The following is a 14,949-nucleotide window of genomic DNA, read 5'->3' on the forward strand; positions in this document are numbered from 1 at the left end:
TACTCTGCAAACTGTTAATTAGAATATTGCCTGTCTGCAAAAGCACACTCCGTTTCATGAGGACAGAGATGTCTGCCTCTTCTATCGGATCCATAGTGCCTGGCTCTTATGAGTATATTTGGAATGAGTGATGAATTGTTGGATTATAGATAATTTGCATTTTCTTTCATCTTTGTGCTTTTTTTTGTTTTGTTTTCCAATTTTTCTGTAGTAAAATATTTTATAACCACAGAAAAAGGTTTTAAGGATATAAGGATATTTTAAAAAGGGAAAACAATTATTAATTTTGTTCACTGATTTTTAGATGTTAACATTTCAAATTTTATGTGCTTTGGTGTTCACAGTTATATATGGTTTATTTCAAAGATGCATTTGAAACTTTGTTTTGAAGGGTTGTTTTTTTTTTTTTTAAAGATTTTATTTATTTGACAGAGAGAGGGCACAAGTAGGCTGAGTGGCAGGGAGAGGGAGAGGGAGAAGCAGGCTCTCCGCTGAGCAGGGAGCTGGACGTGGGGCGAGATCCCAGGATCCCAGGATCATGACCTGAGCTGAAGGCAGCCGCCTAACCAACTGAACCACCCAGGCGCCCCTGTTTCGAAGTTTTTATGCTCTCACATTATTTAGTGTAAAATCAGGAGCTGAGCCTTTGTTAAAAGTTTGATCTGGGAATCCTGGCAGAATATCCGTAACATACCTTTTTGGCTTTTGCTCTTTAAAACATTCTGCATGTTCAAGAATACTGCTACTTCAGTAGAAGTAATCCAAGCTTATATATTTGGAGTTTTAATTCAAACTTTTTTTTTTTTACAAAGAAATTTACTTTAGTATAAAGTCACTGTTGGTCACATTATTCTTTTAGAACATGTTTTTTCTTAATGTTGGTTTTAGTGTTGAATCTGCTACTGTTAATTCTGTTATTGTTCTCTGGTCACATTTTGTTATGTCAAGTGCATCTGATTTTATGTTACAGTATCTAATATTTTATATTGTATCCCAACCCAAAAATAATATGGAAGGCCCTCTATATAAGAAGGGAGAACTTGTATATTAGGGAGTGACAAATTTTAGATATAGGGAATACTTAGGTTTTGACGTGTTGAAGTAAAATTTGTAATAAAGTATATTGGTTTTCAGGTATTACAGTTGGAGAATAATCTCTTTAAAATGACTATCAGTGAAACAAGTATCTTACTTACTTTTTGTTCCTATATGCAAAATACTGAATTTCTATTTCTTTTTAAGTTATTTAGGAAAAACAGAAATTTAAAAAAATTTTAATTTTGACTGAATTATAAAAATAATTTTCAAAAAGTATTTGCAAAAATTAAAAAATCTATACAGTCAAGGTAAAATGAAGAAAAATCATTTACATCTTTTTCTACTGTATTAGTTTTCTGTTGCTTTGAAACACATTGCCACAAACTTAGCCTACGGCTTAAAGCACCACAGATTTATTTTATAAATTCCATGGGTCACAACCCAAGCACTAGTTGGCTACCTTTGCAGATTGACTCACCAGGCTGAAATCAAGGTGTCAGCCAGGCTGTGTGCTCTCATTTGAGACATGGATTTCTCTTCTAAGCTCATTTAGGTTGTTGGCTGAATATAGTTCCTTGCTGTTATAGGGCTGAGGTCCCTGTTTAGTTTGCTGGCTGTTGGCCGAGGCCTTTTCTCAGTTCCTACCAGCCACCTTCAGGTCTTAGTAGTCATGTGGCCCCCTCACGTGGCAGTGAGCAAGAGCTAGCTCTTTGGTGTCCCTTCTAATGACACTAAGCCAGTTGAGTCAGAACTGCATTCTTACAATCTCTTTTAACTCTAAATACCTCCATGAAGTCTCTATTTCCAGACATAGTCACATTAGGGATTGGGGATTCAGACTATGAATTTTGGAGGGAGAGATAGTGTGGAGGACCACTGTGGCAAGTAAAGTTAGAACAAGATTTTATTAAAATATAATATATATTTTTTTAAAGATTTTATTTATTTGAGAGAGAGAGAATGAGAGAGAGCACGAGAGGGAAGAGGGTCAGAGGGAGAAGCAGACTCCCTGCTGAGCAGGAAGCCCGATGTGGGACTCGATCCTGGGACTCCAGGATCATGACCTGAGCCGAAGGCAATTGCTTAACCAACTGAGCCACCCAGGCGCCCTAATATATTTTTCAAAGTAACCTACGCATGTAATTTTTTTTTTAAGGACAAAAGAGATTTTATTGGAAGCTCTTCCTTCTCACACCATGCTGGATCCCCCACAGAGGAAAATGTTTAAGTTCTTAACACTTTAGTTCTTTTGATGATTAATTTCATACATCTAAGCAGTATTTTTGTAACACTGTCTTTTGAATGGTCAGTTTTAGATACTTATTGACTTTTTGCAAGAATTGATGAGGCATTAGTTCACTTGTGCTGCCCTTACTCTCTTTAATACCTTAATTTTGAGTGGTGGGACTCTGGAATTAGGTAGGACGAGTTATTTTCCTTTGGCTGTATCTTCTGTGTTTACTATGGCTTGTGGCTTCCTCTTTGTGGTCATCAGTTACTAATCCTCTTAATCATATTTCTGTTTTTTTGGAAATTTGTGACATCTTGTCTGCTGATTTACTCCTTTCCCTATTCTGCTTTTGAGTTCTTTTTACCTTTTTAAAATTTTATTCCTTATTATTCTCCCAAAAGGAGGAAGAGAAAAAAAAATCTGTAGTCAGCATGCTATCGTGAATTGAAAGTATCAAGTTGTGTTTGTTCCAGTATTTTTTGTGATTTCTGATTTTGGAGATTTTAGGGATCCTCACTAGTTTGTTCTTTCTCTCCCTCTCCCTCTCCCTCCCCCTCCCCCTCTCCCTCCCTCCTTCCTTTCTCCCTCCCCCTTCCCCCCTCCCCCTCCCCTCCCCCTCTCCCTCCCTCCTTCCTTTCTCCCTCCCCCCTCCCCCTCCCCCTCTCCCTCCCTCCTTCCTTTCTCCCTCCCCCTCCTTCTTCCTTCCTTCCCTTTCTTTTTTCTTTCTTTCCTCCCTCCCTCCCCCCTTCTTCCTTCCTCCCTTCTTCCTTCCTTCCTTCCAGATTTTATTTTTTATTAGAGGGAGAGTGCACACACAAGCAGAGGGAGCAGCAGAGGGAGAGGGAGAAGCAGGCTCCCCGCCAAGCAGGGAGCCAGGTGTGGAGCTCGATCCCAGAACCCTGAGGTCATGACCTGAGCTGAAGGCAGCCCCTTAACCGACTGAGACCCTCAGCCGCCCCCTAACTAGTACTTTCAAGGCAGTAGAGAACCATTGTTAGGAAAGATGGATTGGGTTGATGACTCAGTTATTTTAGGTTCACATAGTGGGTTAATTCCATTGATCATAGAATCACAAACTTGAAGGCCTAACAACCTGTAAATGAGCAAGATTTTACCAAAATTTGATTGTTTTCTGGGGTATGTCAGATAATGAGTTCTTTATTGGGCTCTTCCAAGTAATGATAGAATTCATGTAATACCTATGCTCAAATTGGGAAAGGCATTAACATTTTTGAAGTGAGTTTGCTTAAAATAACAGCCCAAAGCACAACGTTTTGTTGAGTTTTGGGTAACGAGTCACAGTGTGTGGAAAAGGGCAGATGAGGGAGGTCATGAATGTACTTTCCAGGGACGTGAGATTGCAGTGTTTATCCAAAAGCAAAATAGAAGCATACATTTTTAGGACTGAGAAATATTGTCCAAATTCAAGGTTGGCTTGCTTTTGTAATAAGTAAGTTCTGTTGGAACATCCCTTGCCCATTCATGTGTGAATTGATCCTTAGTCCTTGGCTGCTTTCTTGCTACAGGGTAGAGCTGAGTAGTGTGATAGAGACCGTGTGGCTTCTAGAGCCTAACGTGTACTTGCTGTGCTGACCGACTCTTAGCCCAGTCAATAGCTGAGAAGTGACAACGCTGAAAATCTTTATTCAAAATAAGTTTTTTGTTGGAGTAGCCAGCAGCAACTAAGATATCTCAGTGTAGGTTAAAAAAAAATTTCTCAAACCTTGATTAAAGTCACTAGAAAATGATTTGATTAGAAGTTGTTTTCAGATCTAAAATGAATACATTTGATGTGGTGCCTGCAAGTTCCTGAGAGGAGCTGAAACATAAAGGAGTTAGACTGAAATCCAGGCTATTGTTCAGTGCCTTTGTTTTAAATTGGTAAGTCTTGAGTTACAGCCATGGGAAGGGGGAGGCCAAGACTGGGACTTCATTTCAGTCCCTGAGGTGACAGGGACATGGAGAGTCTGTATAAATCAAGGCTTGTCACATGAGATTGGGTAACATTAGAACAAAGCATTTGAGGGGAAGAAGCTTAGATTTGGGAAGCAGAGTTCAGACACAGCAGGTTATCAGTAGACCTAGAAAAGTTAAAATAGTCTTAACTGAGGGAATAATTTGATGGAACAAACTGATGGGAATCAGCAGCCATTTAGATTTTAGAAAACAAGGAAGGAGGGAGCCAGGCCCAAGAAATAGATTGGTGGGATTAAAACCTATAAATGAAGGGCGCCAGGGTGGCTCAGTCGGGTAAGCACCAACTCTTGATTTTGGCTCAGGTCCTGATCTCAGGGTCATGGGATCAAGCCCCCTGTCGACTCAGCGGGGAGTCTGCTTGAGATTCTCTCTCCCTCTGCCCCTCCCTGCACTCGCTTACCTGCTCTCTCAAATAAGTAATCCTTAAAAAAAAAAAAAAAAAGCCTATACATGAGAAAACTGGGTATCTAGATAGCCCAAACTTAGAGTGCATGCAGTCCTGATCTTCTGACCCAAGCATAGAGATGGGAATCATCAGGGAAATGGAAAAAAGTTCCCAGAATAAACTTTCATTCTTCTGCAACATTTTCCAGTGTAGAACCAGATCAAATTTTGAGAATATAGGGAGAATTACATTCCCAATTTTTGGTGAGGAGTTGATATAGCTAATTAAAAAGAGGATTGGAATGAAGCCTGGCACTTCCTAATGGCAATGTTACAGCAGAATTAAGTTATCAGCTGGGTAAGACAGGCTTATTACTGTGTATCAGGCATTCTGTCATATCCTGTAGATCTAAAGATTAAATATTCTCTTGATATAAATTTGATTACTTATAGAAGATTTTTAAAACTTTGAATGGTCTGGCAGCATACTTAGCACTATTTTCTTTTTCTAAAATACTGAATGTTATAGTGATGTCCTACAGGTCTCAAGAAATGGTCTTTGAGGGAGGTCCTAGAGGACTGAGTTTGATGTTGAGGATTGACAACAGGAGAATGTACAGAACACTTAAATTTGGAGCTAGAAATTGAATAGAAGGGGAAAAAAAAAGAAAAGGGGCGCCTAGGTTAAGTCTGACTCTGATTTTGGCTGGAGTCATGATTTCAGGGTTTTGAGGGGTGTGGGGCCTGCTTGGGATTCTCCCTCTCTCCCCCCCCAATAGAAAGAGAGAGAGAGGGAAAGAAAATAGAAGGAAAAGTGGAGGATGACAGGCTGTCTCTGCAGTCATGTGCTCAGTTCACATTAGTTCATTAAATGTATAAACTTATACTCCACCTACTTCAAAAAGAACTTTGAAACAGCTTATCAAAATTAGACACTGGTGAAAATATATTTTATATTTGGATACAATAAAACTAATGGCTAAATATAGCAGAGAAGTAGATGTCAATAGACATTTGAGATTTAATGTTCAGACAAACTTGAGCAAGCTCACTTAGAAGCCAAGGCACAAGATGGGAGAAACCTGTTAAACCATCTTTTTTTGATTAAAAAAGTAAGCACATGGAAACTAGCTGAATCATTCTCCTGTTTCTGCATTCAAGGAGAATATACTTTGGGAATTCTTATATAAGGGATTTTTTTTGGTTAAAGATAATTATTTCTTTAACAGATGGGTAAAACACAACATTCTAGAGCAAGTCTTTCATCAGTCTTCGTAAGCTAAAGACTTAGTATTAAATTTTAGTTAAGGCATTCATTGAGGAGTTATCTGTGCCTGTTTTCTGATAATCAGATTTAATAAAGAAATGAGATTTGTTGGAAGCCTATGTATTAAGTGAGCCTTGGAAAAGTACTTAATTACTCGGTATTTCTCTGAGTACTACCTTAAATTTCTGCAGTATGTGCATTTAAAAAGGCAGGGGATCTCAGGTGAAAGCTGACTTTTCAGACTGTTGAAAATGTTTTATAAATCTAAATTATATTTCCCCTACCTCATCCCCTACCCTCCATCACACACACACACACACACACACACACACACACACACACACACACACACACACACACACAGCGCAAACAAAGCTTTGATCAGCTAGAGTATGAACTAATGCTTGATCGAAACTTCAGGGCTTTACTACACAAAATAAAAGTGTATGTAGTCAACTGTGGGGGGAAAGCTGATGCGTCTTCATTGCCCTAATAATATAAATTACTAAAGAATGGACTTGCAAGTGTTTTGATGGATCCTTTAATATTATTCATTTAAATGGAGAATGCCTACAGAGTAGGATTTTAATTTTAATAATTAAAATTATTGAGCAACTGTTGAGCAACTTTAGTATGTTCTAAAAGCTTTATTTTTATGTGATGTTTCTGTGAAATGAATTTCTATTTTGTGAATGAGAAACCTAAGCTTCAGAGGTTTAGCAGCTTGTGATAAGGTGACATAGTTGGAATTCATATCCATGTTTTTCTGTGCAAAGCTTGTGCAATGCTGTGTCTTATATTTGTTCATTTTAATTTATTCTTAACAAATATCTATTTTCTCCCAGACACTGAAGATACAGTTTGGAGAAAAGGAAAAAATCTGAACAAAAAAGACATGGTGTCTATCCTTAGAGCTTATTCTTTTGTAGGAGAGGGCAGGGGTGGATTTCAGATGGGCAGTAGCCAGGGCCTGCTGAGAAATTCTGGGAAGATGACCTTTGCTTTATACGTACAACTTGTTGTAAGCACTATAAAATGTGTTGATGTTATTTTGTACCTGGTGAGTAGACTGGGATACAGGTAGGAATTGAAGCCACAAGTGTATTAAAATTTCCTGTTAGTTTAGCAGAGGTAGCTTCTTAAATGGTCTGATGGGATCTTGACCTAATGGTTGGCAGTATGAACAGGTGGGCACTTCTCTGGGAACTTAATGGGAAGGACATCTGTACTTCTCCCACAAATGATTTCAGCTTGAACAGCTCTTATGGCATTAACATCTTAATGGTATTAAAGGAACTTACAGCCTTTGACCTTTGGTGTTACTGTCACTCTTTGTGACAGTCCTTTTAAAAAATCAAGTATTAAATGATCAGACAAGTAAATGTCAAAGTACTATGATGAGTGCTTCAGAGGTGAATGACATTACAGTGAGAGTATAAAAGAGGAGGTATTGATCTGGCTGGAAAGGTAGGGAAGGCTTTCCTCATTAGGTGTTGCTCAAACTAAGATGAGTACACATTAACTAGCGAGGAGACCCTGGTGAAGAGTATTCGAAATAGAGGGAACAAGCTCATTTTCAACACTGTGTGGCAGGAAACTGAAACAGGATCATTGTGCCTGGAGCAAAGGGCTCAGGAGGGGAGCATGGAGTGAGATGAGACTGGAAAGGTGGACAGGAGTTCCGACTATGTGTTTATCCAAAGCATGGGAAGTCATTGACCTTTTTAAGGGGGTATTTAGTCACCTGATCAGATTAGTTTTTGAAAAGATAGACATTAGTTTTTGAAAAGATAGACATGCACATCCATTTAGAGGTGTCCTCTGAGTAAGAGATGAGAGTGTTTGGGGCTGTGGTTTTGGTGGTCGTTGGAGAAAGAAGAGGAGAAAAATGGGAAAACTGGGTAGAAATCAGTAGAATTCATTGATAGATAGGTTATAAGGGGTGCTGGAGCAAAAGCTGTAGAGGACTCCCTAAATTGCTAGTTGACTAACCAACACAATCTGTTTTAGTTACTTTTAAAGTCTGTTTGGTTGTTTTTGCAATGTTGTAAAATGGCCAAAGCTTCGTTTCCAGACTTTGAAGTTAGTATCTTACAGCATTATAGTTAAAATCTTGTCATCACTGAGTACACTGCAACTTTTAATCAGTATTCATTTAACCTTAGTTACTTGTTCATTGCTTGATTCTCCCCCCTTTAACTTTCTCTTTAAGCAGTTTTATTATCCTTTGCTTATATGAGAGATTTCAAAACAAAATTATTTTTTGGTGGAGATTACAGCTAAACCTTAAATCCCTTGATTTCTAAAAAGTTTTGAGATACAGTTCATATACCATAAAATTAACCAATTTGAAGTGTGTAATTCAGTGGCATTTAGTATGGTTGTACAACATTACCACAATCAATTTTAGAATATTTTTATCACCCCCAAAAAGAAATGTTGTACTCATTAGTAGTTATTCATCATTTCTTCCCAATTCCCCCAATTGTAGGCAGTCACAAATAGATTTGCCTTTTCTGAACATATCATATAAATGGCAACTTACAATATCTGGTCTTTTTAATACGGCTTTTTAAACTGAGCATAATGTTTTCAAGGTTCATCCATTTTGTAGCATGTATCAGTACTTCATTTCTTTTTTATGGCTAATACTTTGAATGGATATAACATTTTGTTTATCCATTCATCATTTGATGGACATTTGGGTGGTTTCCACTTTTAAATGACTTTTATGAATAATGTTGCAGTGACCATTTGTGTACAGGTTTTAATGTGAATATATATTTTCATCTCTTTTGGCTTTATACCTGGGTCATATTACATATTACTATGGGTCATATTACATATTACTATGTTTCACTTTTTGAGGAACTGCCAAGCCATTTTCCAAAGCTGCTGTACCATTTTATATTCCCACTAGCAATGTATAAGGGTTCCAGTTTCTCCACATCCTTGTTCACACTTGTTATTATCTGTCTTTTTGATTATAAACAAGTGTGAAAATGTAACTCATTGTGGTTTTGATGTGCATTTCCCTGACAGCTAATGATGTTGAACTTGATTTTTAAAAGAAAGCAGCACTTTGATTTTATTGGGAATATAAAAATGGAAATGTTTGGTAATTTCATGTAATTGCTTAGAGACCATTAGTTTTGCTGTATTTAAAATTTGTTCTTCTTTTTATCAGTTGTATTCCCTGAATGACTACAAACCACCCATTTCTAAAGCGAAAATGACCCAAATTACTAAGGCAGCCATCAAAGCTATTAAGGTGAGTAATAAATTTTACACTTGTGTTTTCAGAAGAAAATACTATACTAATATTTTAGAGGAAGGATAATTATTACAGATTATACAGTTGACCATTGAACATCACAGATTTGATCTGCACAGGTCCACTTACAGGTGAATTTTTTTTATAAATTCAGTGCATTACTGTGAATATATTTTCTCTTCCTTACGATTTTCTTAATAACATATTTTCTCCAGCTTACTTTATTATAAGAATACAGTGTATAATACATATAACATAGAAAATATGTGTTAATTAACTGTTATCAATAAGGCTTCCAGTCAACAGTAGTTAATTTTGGGGGTTGTCAGAAGTTACATGGGAGTTTTCGACTGTTCAGGGAATTGGGTTGTTTAAGGGTCAACAGTGTATTTTCTTCCTCTTTACAGAGTTAATACATGTTAGTGAAAATTTATCATCACCTGTGAACTCTCCCACCTAGAGATAAACATTTAACACTTTGATAAATATAAGCTTTGAAGCTACTATCATTTTTCTTTACTTAGAGCCACATTGTGGTGAATGTGTTTGTTATTTGTCACACTGACTTTACAGAATCTTGGTAAGAGGTTTCTAAATAAAAATTAATGTTTTTTTCCTTATTGATTCTATTAAAGATTTGAAAATGAGCCATTAAGAAAAATAATTGAACCTCATTGTATATAGGATGTTTAAGCTGTGGGAAGAGGCCGCAGGCCTTTAGCCATTGCTCTAAGAGGTTTTGAACTGATCTATGTTGACTCATTGAAACTTCTGAAAATCTCAGAGAAAGGTTGGACTTTTCTGTAGAGAAATATACATATGCACAAAGTTTTGCATAAAATTTCTTGACTTTTAAGTACCTTTTGAAGTTCAGCCATGGATACCTCTTTCTTAAAGTCTGCAAAGCTAAGCCTCCCTGCTTTAGTAGGGCTGTTAAAATCAAGAATGATGGGGCGCCTGGGTGGCTCAGTCAGTTAAGCGTCTGCCTTCGGCTCAGGTCATGATCCCAGGGTCCTGGGATCGAGCCCCGCATCGGGCTCCCTGCTCAGCGGGAAGCCTGCTTCTTCCTCTCCCACTCCCCCTGCTTGTGTTCCCTCTCTCGCTGTCTCTCTCTCTCTGTCAAATAAATAAATAAAATCTGAAGAAAAAAAATCAAGAATGAATGAGGGCTTATATTTAATTAAGTAGGTTTTAATCTGTGGATATTTGGTGGTGTTTCCCTACTGTAAATAACATCAGCCATAACCGGAAGCACCATTTATTTATTTATTTTTTAAAGATTTTATTTATTTTGACAGCGAGCGAGAGCAGGAACACAAGCAGGGGGAGTGGGAGAAGGAGAGCAGGCTTCCCGCGGAGCAGGGAGCCCGACAACGGGGCTCGATCCCAGGACCCTGGGATCATGATCTCAGCTGAAGGCAGACGCTTAACGACTGAGCCACCCAGGCGCCCCAGCAGCAATTATTTAAATAAATTGTCTTTGAATAATAGCATTATCTGTTAGATTTAACAAATTCCTATTTACAGAGAAAATCGCCACTAGGAGAAAATTCAGATAGTTGTGACTTTTCAGTGTTTTGGTGGCCAAAGCTTAGTTTTCAACATGCAGTTAATTTCTTAGACCATTGTAGTTAAAATCCCTGTATTTATATGTGGAAAATCAAAGAGGTGATAAGTGATAAGGACAGTGACCAGTAAGCATATAAGCAAGAGAATTCTTCAAAAAAGTGAATTTTCAGGATGTCTGATAGGCTTAGTATAGAATGTTTAGTCTCTTGTACTTTATCCTATTTTACATTGTGATCTGATTTTTATGATCATGATTCTGAGAGTGTGCAAACATGGATATTACCATTTTTAGTCTATGAAAATAATTGAAGCATTTTATATAACTTGAGAATACTTCTAAAAAAATTTTTTTCATTGAAGTATAGTTGATACACCGTGTTCTAGATTTAGGTGTACAACATTAGTGATTCAGCATCTCTATTTGTTATGCTGTGCTCGCCATAAGGGTAGCTGTCATCTGTCACCATACATTACTATTGCAATATCATTGATTATATTCCCTATGTCGTACCTTTTGTTCCTATGACCTATTCATTTCATAACTGGAAGCCTGTATCTCCTCCCCTTCACCTATTTTGCCCATCTCTCCACCCCCCCTCCCTCTGAGCAGAATATTTTTTAATTAAAATATTCTGTAAGGTATTGGTAGCAACATTACTCCTATTTTTCAGATGTGGGAAAGGTCTAAGAGAAAATAAGTAATTTGCAATAGTCAGAATAAATACAGCTAGATTTGAACCCAAGTTTCTCTCAATCAAGAACCTAAACATAATGATATACTGTACTATTTTGATTTATTGTTGCTGCTTTAAATTTTTTAATTTTGAAAATTCAAACATGTTGCAAAATATTATAATGAGCCAACACATAGTTTTCCCTTAGATTTTCCAGTTAACACTTTGCTACATTTGGTTTATTTCTACACACACAAACACATTTTTTGGCTGAATCATTTGAGAGTTAGTTTCAGATTTCATTCAGAGTAGCACTTAATCCCTAAATACTTGAATTTGAATCTCCTAAGAACAAAGACATATCCTAAGTAACTATATTGTACACTGATCACATGCAAGAAATTTCAGGATCCAGTAAGATCATATATTACATTTATTTGTCCTGTCACCCAGCCTTACCCAGCCTTTGTTTGTTTGTCATGCCATTGATATTTTTGAAGAGTTCATACCAATTGTTTTGCAGTATGATATTAAACTGCATTTAGTACATATGTAAATTGAGACTTAGCTACCTTTTTAAATCAGATTTAAATGATACTGTGTTTTATATGAGGTAAGTCATTGATTTTTTTATCTATCAGTGTTTAGAGACATTATTTTAATGGGTGCTTGTTAACATTGCACACTGTCAGCAAAATCTCACAAAATACCTATTGGGGAAGAAGACCTATGTGAACTGATAAACTTTGAATTAAAGTTTAGTAAGCAGTTTTCCTCAGAATTCCATGTAGTAAAGTAGCTAGAAGCAAAAAGCATTGTCAAGGTGTTTTCCAGAAGAATTAATATTTAATAAAAATCACTCAGTGTGTAATTAATATTTTGTATGTTGCTTTTAAATGTTTAAGTAGTGCTTACTTTTAAGTAGTTGTTTTGGCTTTTTTATTTAAGTGACTTACACTGTTGAGTAAACTGTTCCTTTATAGTATGAAAATTTTAGCCAAGCTTAAACTTGTACATTTTGCTTTGATGACTGTGAGTAATCAGGTTTCCTTTCATTTTGATTTTTGATTTTCATGATGCAGTTCAAAGGAATGTTCATGTGTCTCTTCAGTCTCAGGGGATATCCCTTAAAGTATAATTCTTGAGATCAAAAGTATAAATAGAAGCACAATTCAAGTTCTTTAAACAAATATGCTAATTATGCAGTTGCCATTGAGGTATTTATTAAGCATAAATTTTAGATATCTTTTGCTTAATCTGTAATTTTTTTAATCTATAATTTCTGATTTGTTCCTTTTTAGGTTTATTCATAGTGTTGTTTCTAAAACTTACATCTGTTTTCTTACTATTGATAACAGCCCATTATTCATTTTTATTGTGTATGTTAACTTCACTTCTGCTGATTTGTTTTGGCTGATCCATGAGAACCTTATACATCTCTATATCTTATTATATATGCTTGTTCCGTTTTCCAGGAGAAGCAAGAGATAATGAAGTCGAAAACAACTCCCTTGCATATGTTTATTAATGCTATTTGTTGAGTTATTTGATATTTCTGGTATTACCCTAATTTAATGATACCGTAAGAAATCTTTTCCTTCCCTGAAAGTAAGAATATACATCTGCCTGTGTGCTTATTGCAAGTACTTTGCTGTCAGCGTAACAGTTTATGAAAGTATAGTTTTATGAGGACTGTGATCAAATTCTTTTCTAATTCATAACAAACTTTGGATAGACAGTTGGCCCTTGAACATCATGGGCGTTGGGGTGCTGATCCCCCATGCAGTCAGGAATCTATGTATAACTTTGGACTCCACCAAAACTTAACTACTGATAGCCTGCTGTTGTCCAGAAACCTTACCGATAACAGTTGATTAACATCTAGTTTGTATGTTATATGTATAATATACTGCATTCTTACAATTGAGTGAGTCAGAAAATAATGTTACAAAGAAACTCAAAAGGAAGAAAAAATACATTTATAGTACTGTTTATTGAAAAAAATCAGCATGTAAGTGGACCCACACAGTTCAAACCTATGTTCAGGGGTCAATTTTACTGACCATGTATGCACTTTAAGAATCCTTTACTAATTAGGTGTCATAATAATTGCTTATGAAGGTGGGTGACATGTTTGTCTCAAAATTCATGATTAAAATTCATTGTTTTGATAGACCTTTGAAACTATGTTAAACCTGTGTTTAACAGGAAAATTCAAATCTAACTGAATAGATTTTAAAACCACACTTCATGTTTTTTTCTTTTAGTTCTATAAACATGTGGTACAGAGCGTTGAGAAATTCATTCAGAAAGTAAGTATATAATTTTCAATATATAAGCTAAATGTACTATAATTATAGATTAATGCCTTGTACTCTATTCTTTTAAATCAAATACTCAAGTTTAAATTGTTTTGGTGGACTGTTCAAAAGTGATTCCATTTATTTTTCTAATTAAGAAATAAGGGTGCCTGGGTCGCTCAGTTTGTTAAGGGTCCAACTCTTGATCTTAGTTCAGGTCTTGATCTCAGGGTTGTAAGTTCAAGCCCCCCGCACTGGGCTCCACCAGCATGGAGCCTACTTAAAAAAAATAATAAATTTAAAAAAATTAAATGATAGTGCTTTTTGGATAATTCTAAAAACAATAACTTTCATTTAGGTAGATGTTCTTTTAATTTGCAGTGCCATAGTGAGCATTTGTCCCTTGAAAAAAATGGTGTTCATATGATTGATTTTAAATAAAATTATAAATGTGTTAATTCTCACTTGTCATTTCAAGCAGAATGCCTAGAGAGCAGCTCTTCTTCTAGATAAGGTGTGGATAAGACATTGTCTGCCACCTACTTCTCTTCTGCTGATTGATTTTGTCTCATCCATTAAAACATTATACATCTCAACATCTTATTTTATAGACCTGAAATTCCATTTTCTAGGGTAAGCAGAGGGTGATGAAGTTGAAAACAGCTGTCTTATACACATTTAGTAATGCTTTTTATAAGCAGAGTCCAAAGTGACCAAATTATAGTTTTTTGCCCTCTTGGTGATCAGTGCCCTATTCATGCCATGGTTTTTGGCAGGAGTACATAGGGCTTAAAACTTATGAAATGATACTATATTTGTACTTTAATTGAATTTAGGTTTTGTACTCTGCCCATGTTCGTGTGCCTAGATGTAACCAGTACCAGTTTGAGAATCAGTGGTATATGGCATTAAGGATTTAGGAGGGTTGCAGTGTTTCTTAAAAATAGTTGACTAGGAGAAGGGTATGTGAATCAAAGTGAGGTGACTATGTTGTGTAGGTAACCTTGACTACATCAGTTAACCTTTATGCGATTCAGCTTTTTTATAAAGTCTTGGTTTCTTAGAGTATTAGTAAAACATAGTTTGAGATGAACAGCTAGTGAATTGAGGCTGAGATGCAAAGTAAACTAAGTATGCTCTGTGTTTTAGGTAAATCACAGTATAAAATAGAAATGTTGGTGATTGGAAAATTTCATTTTTCTAAAGTTTTTAAAAGTTGTTTTAAAAAGTTTCGA

General features: G+C 36.1%; 1 protein-coding gene across 9 annotated transcripts in view; it reads left to right on the forward strand.

Moving 5' to 3' along the window:
* Window positions 1-14,949, forward strand: part of SCAF8 (SR-related CTD associated factor 8) — a 201,118-nt gene that overhangs the window by 23,422 nt on the left and 162,747 nt on the right. For all 9 annotated transcript variants that reach the window (XR_003206827.2, XR_012378625.1, XR_003206825.2 and 6 more), the window contains 2 exons: window positions 9,085-9,168; window positions 13,682-13,726. Coding sequence is in view for 6 of the 9 variants with exons in the window: in XM_025866373.2 (XP_025722158.1) it covers window positions 9,085-9,168; window positions 13,682-13,726 (129 nt within the window). In the remaining 3 variants the exon portion in view is untranslated. The remainder of the gene's footprint in view (window positions 1-9,084; window positions 9,169-13,681; window positions 13,727-14,949) is intronic.

This window comes from Callorhinus ursinus, unplaced genomic scaffold, assembly GCF_003265705.2.
Source record: "Callorhinus ursinus isolate GAN/ISIS: 27379988/994484 unplaced genomic scaffold, GSC_fseal_2.0 scaffold6, whole genome shotgun sequence".
Lineage (NCBI taxonomy): Eukaryota > Metazoa > Chordata > Mammalia > Carnivora > Otariidae > Callorhinus > Callorhinus ursinus.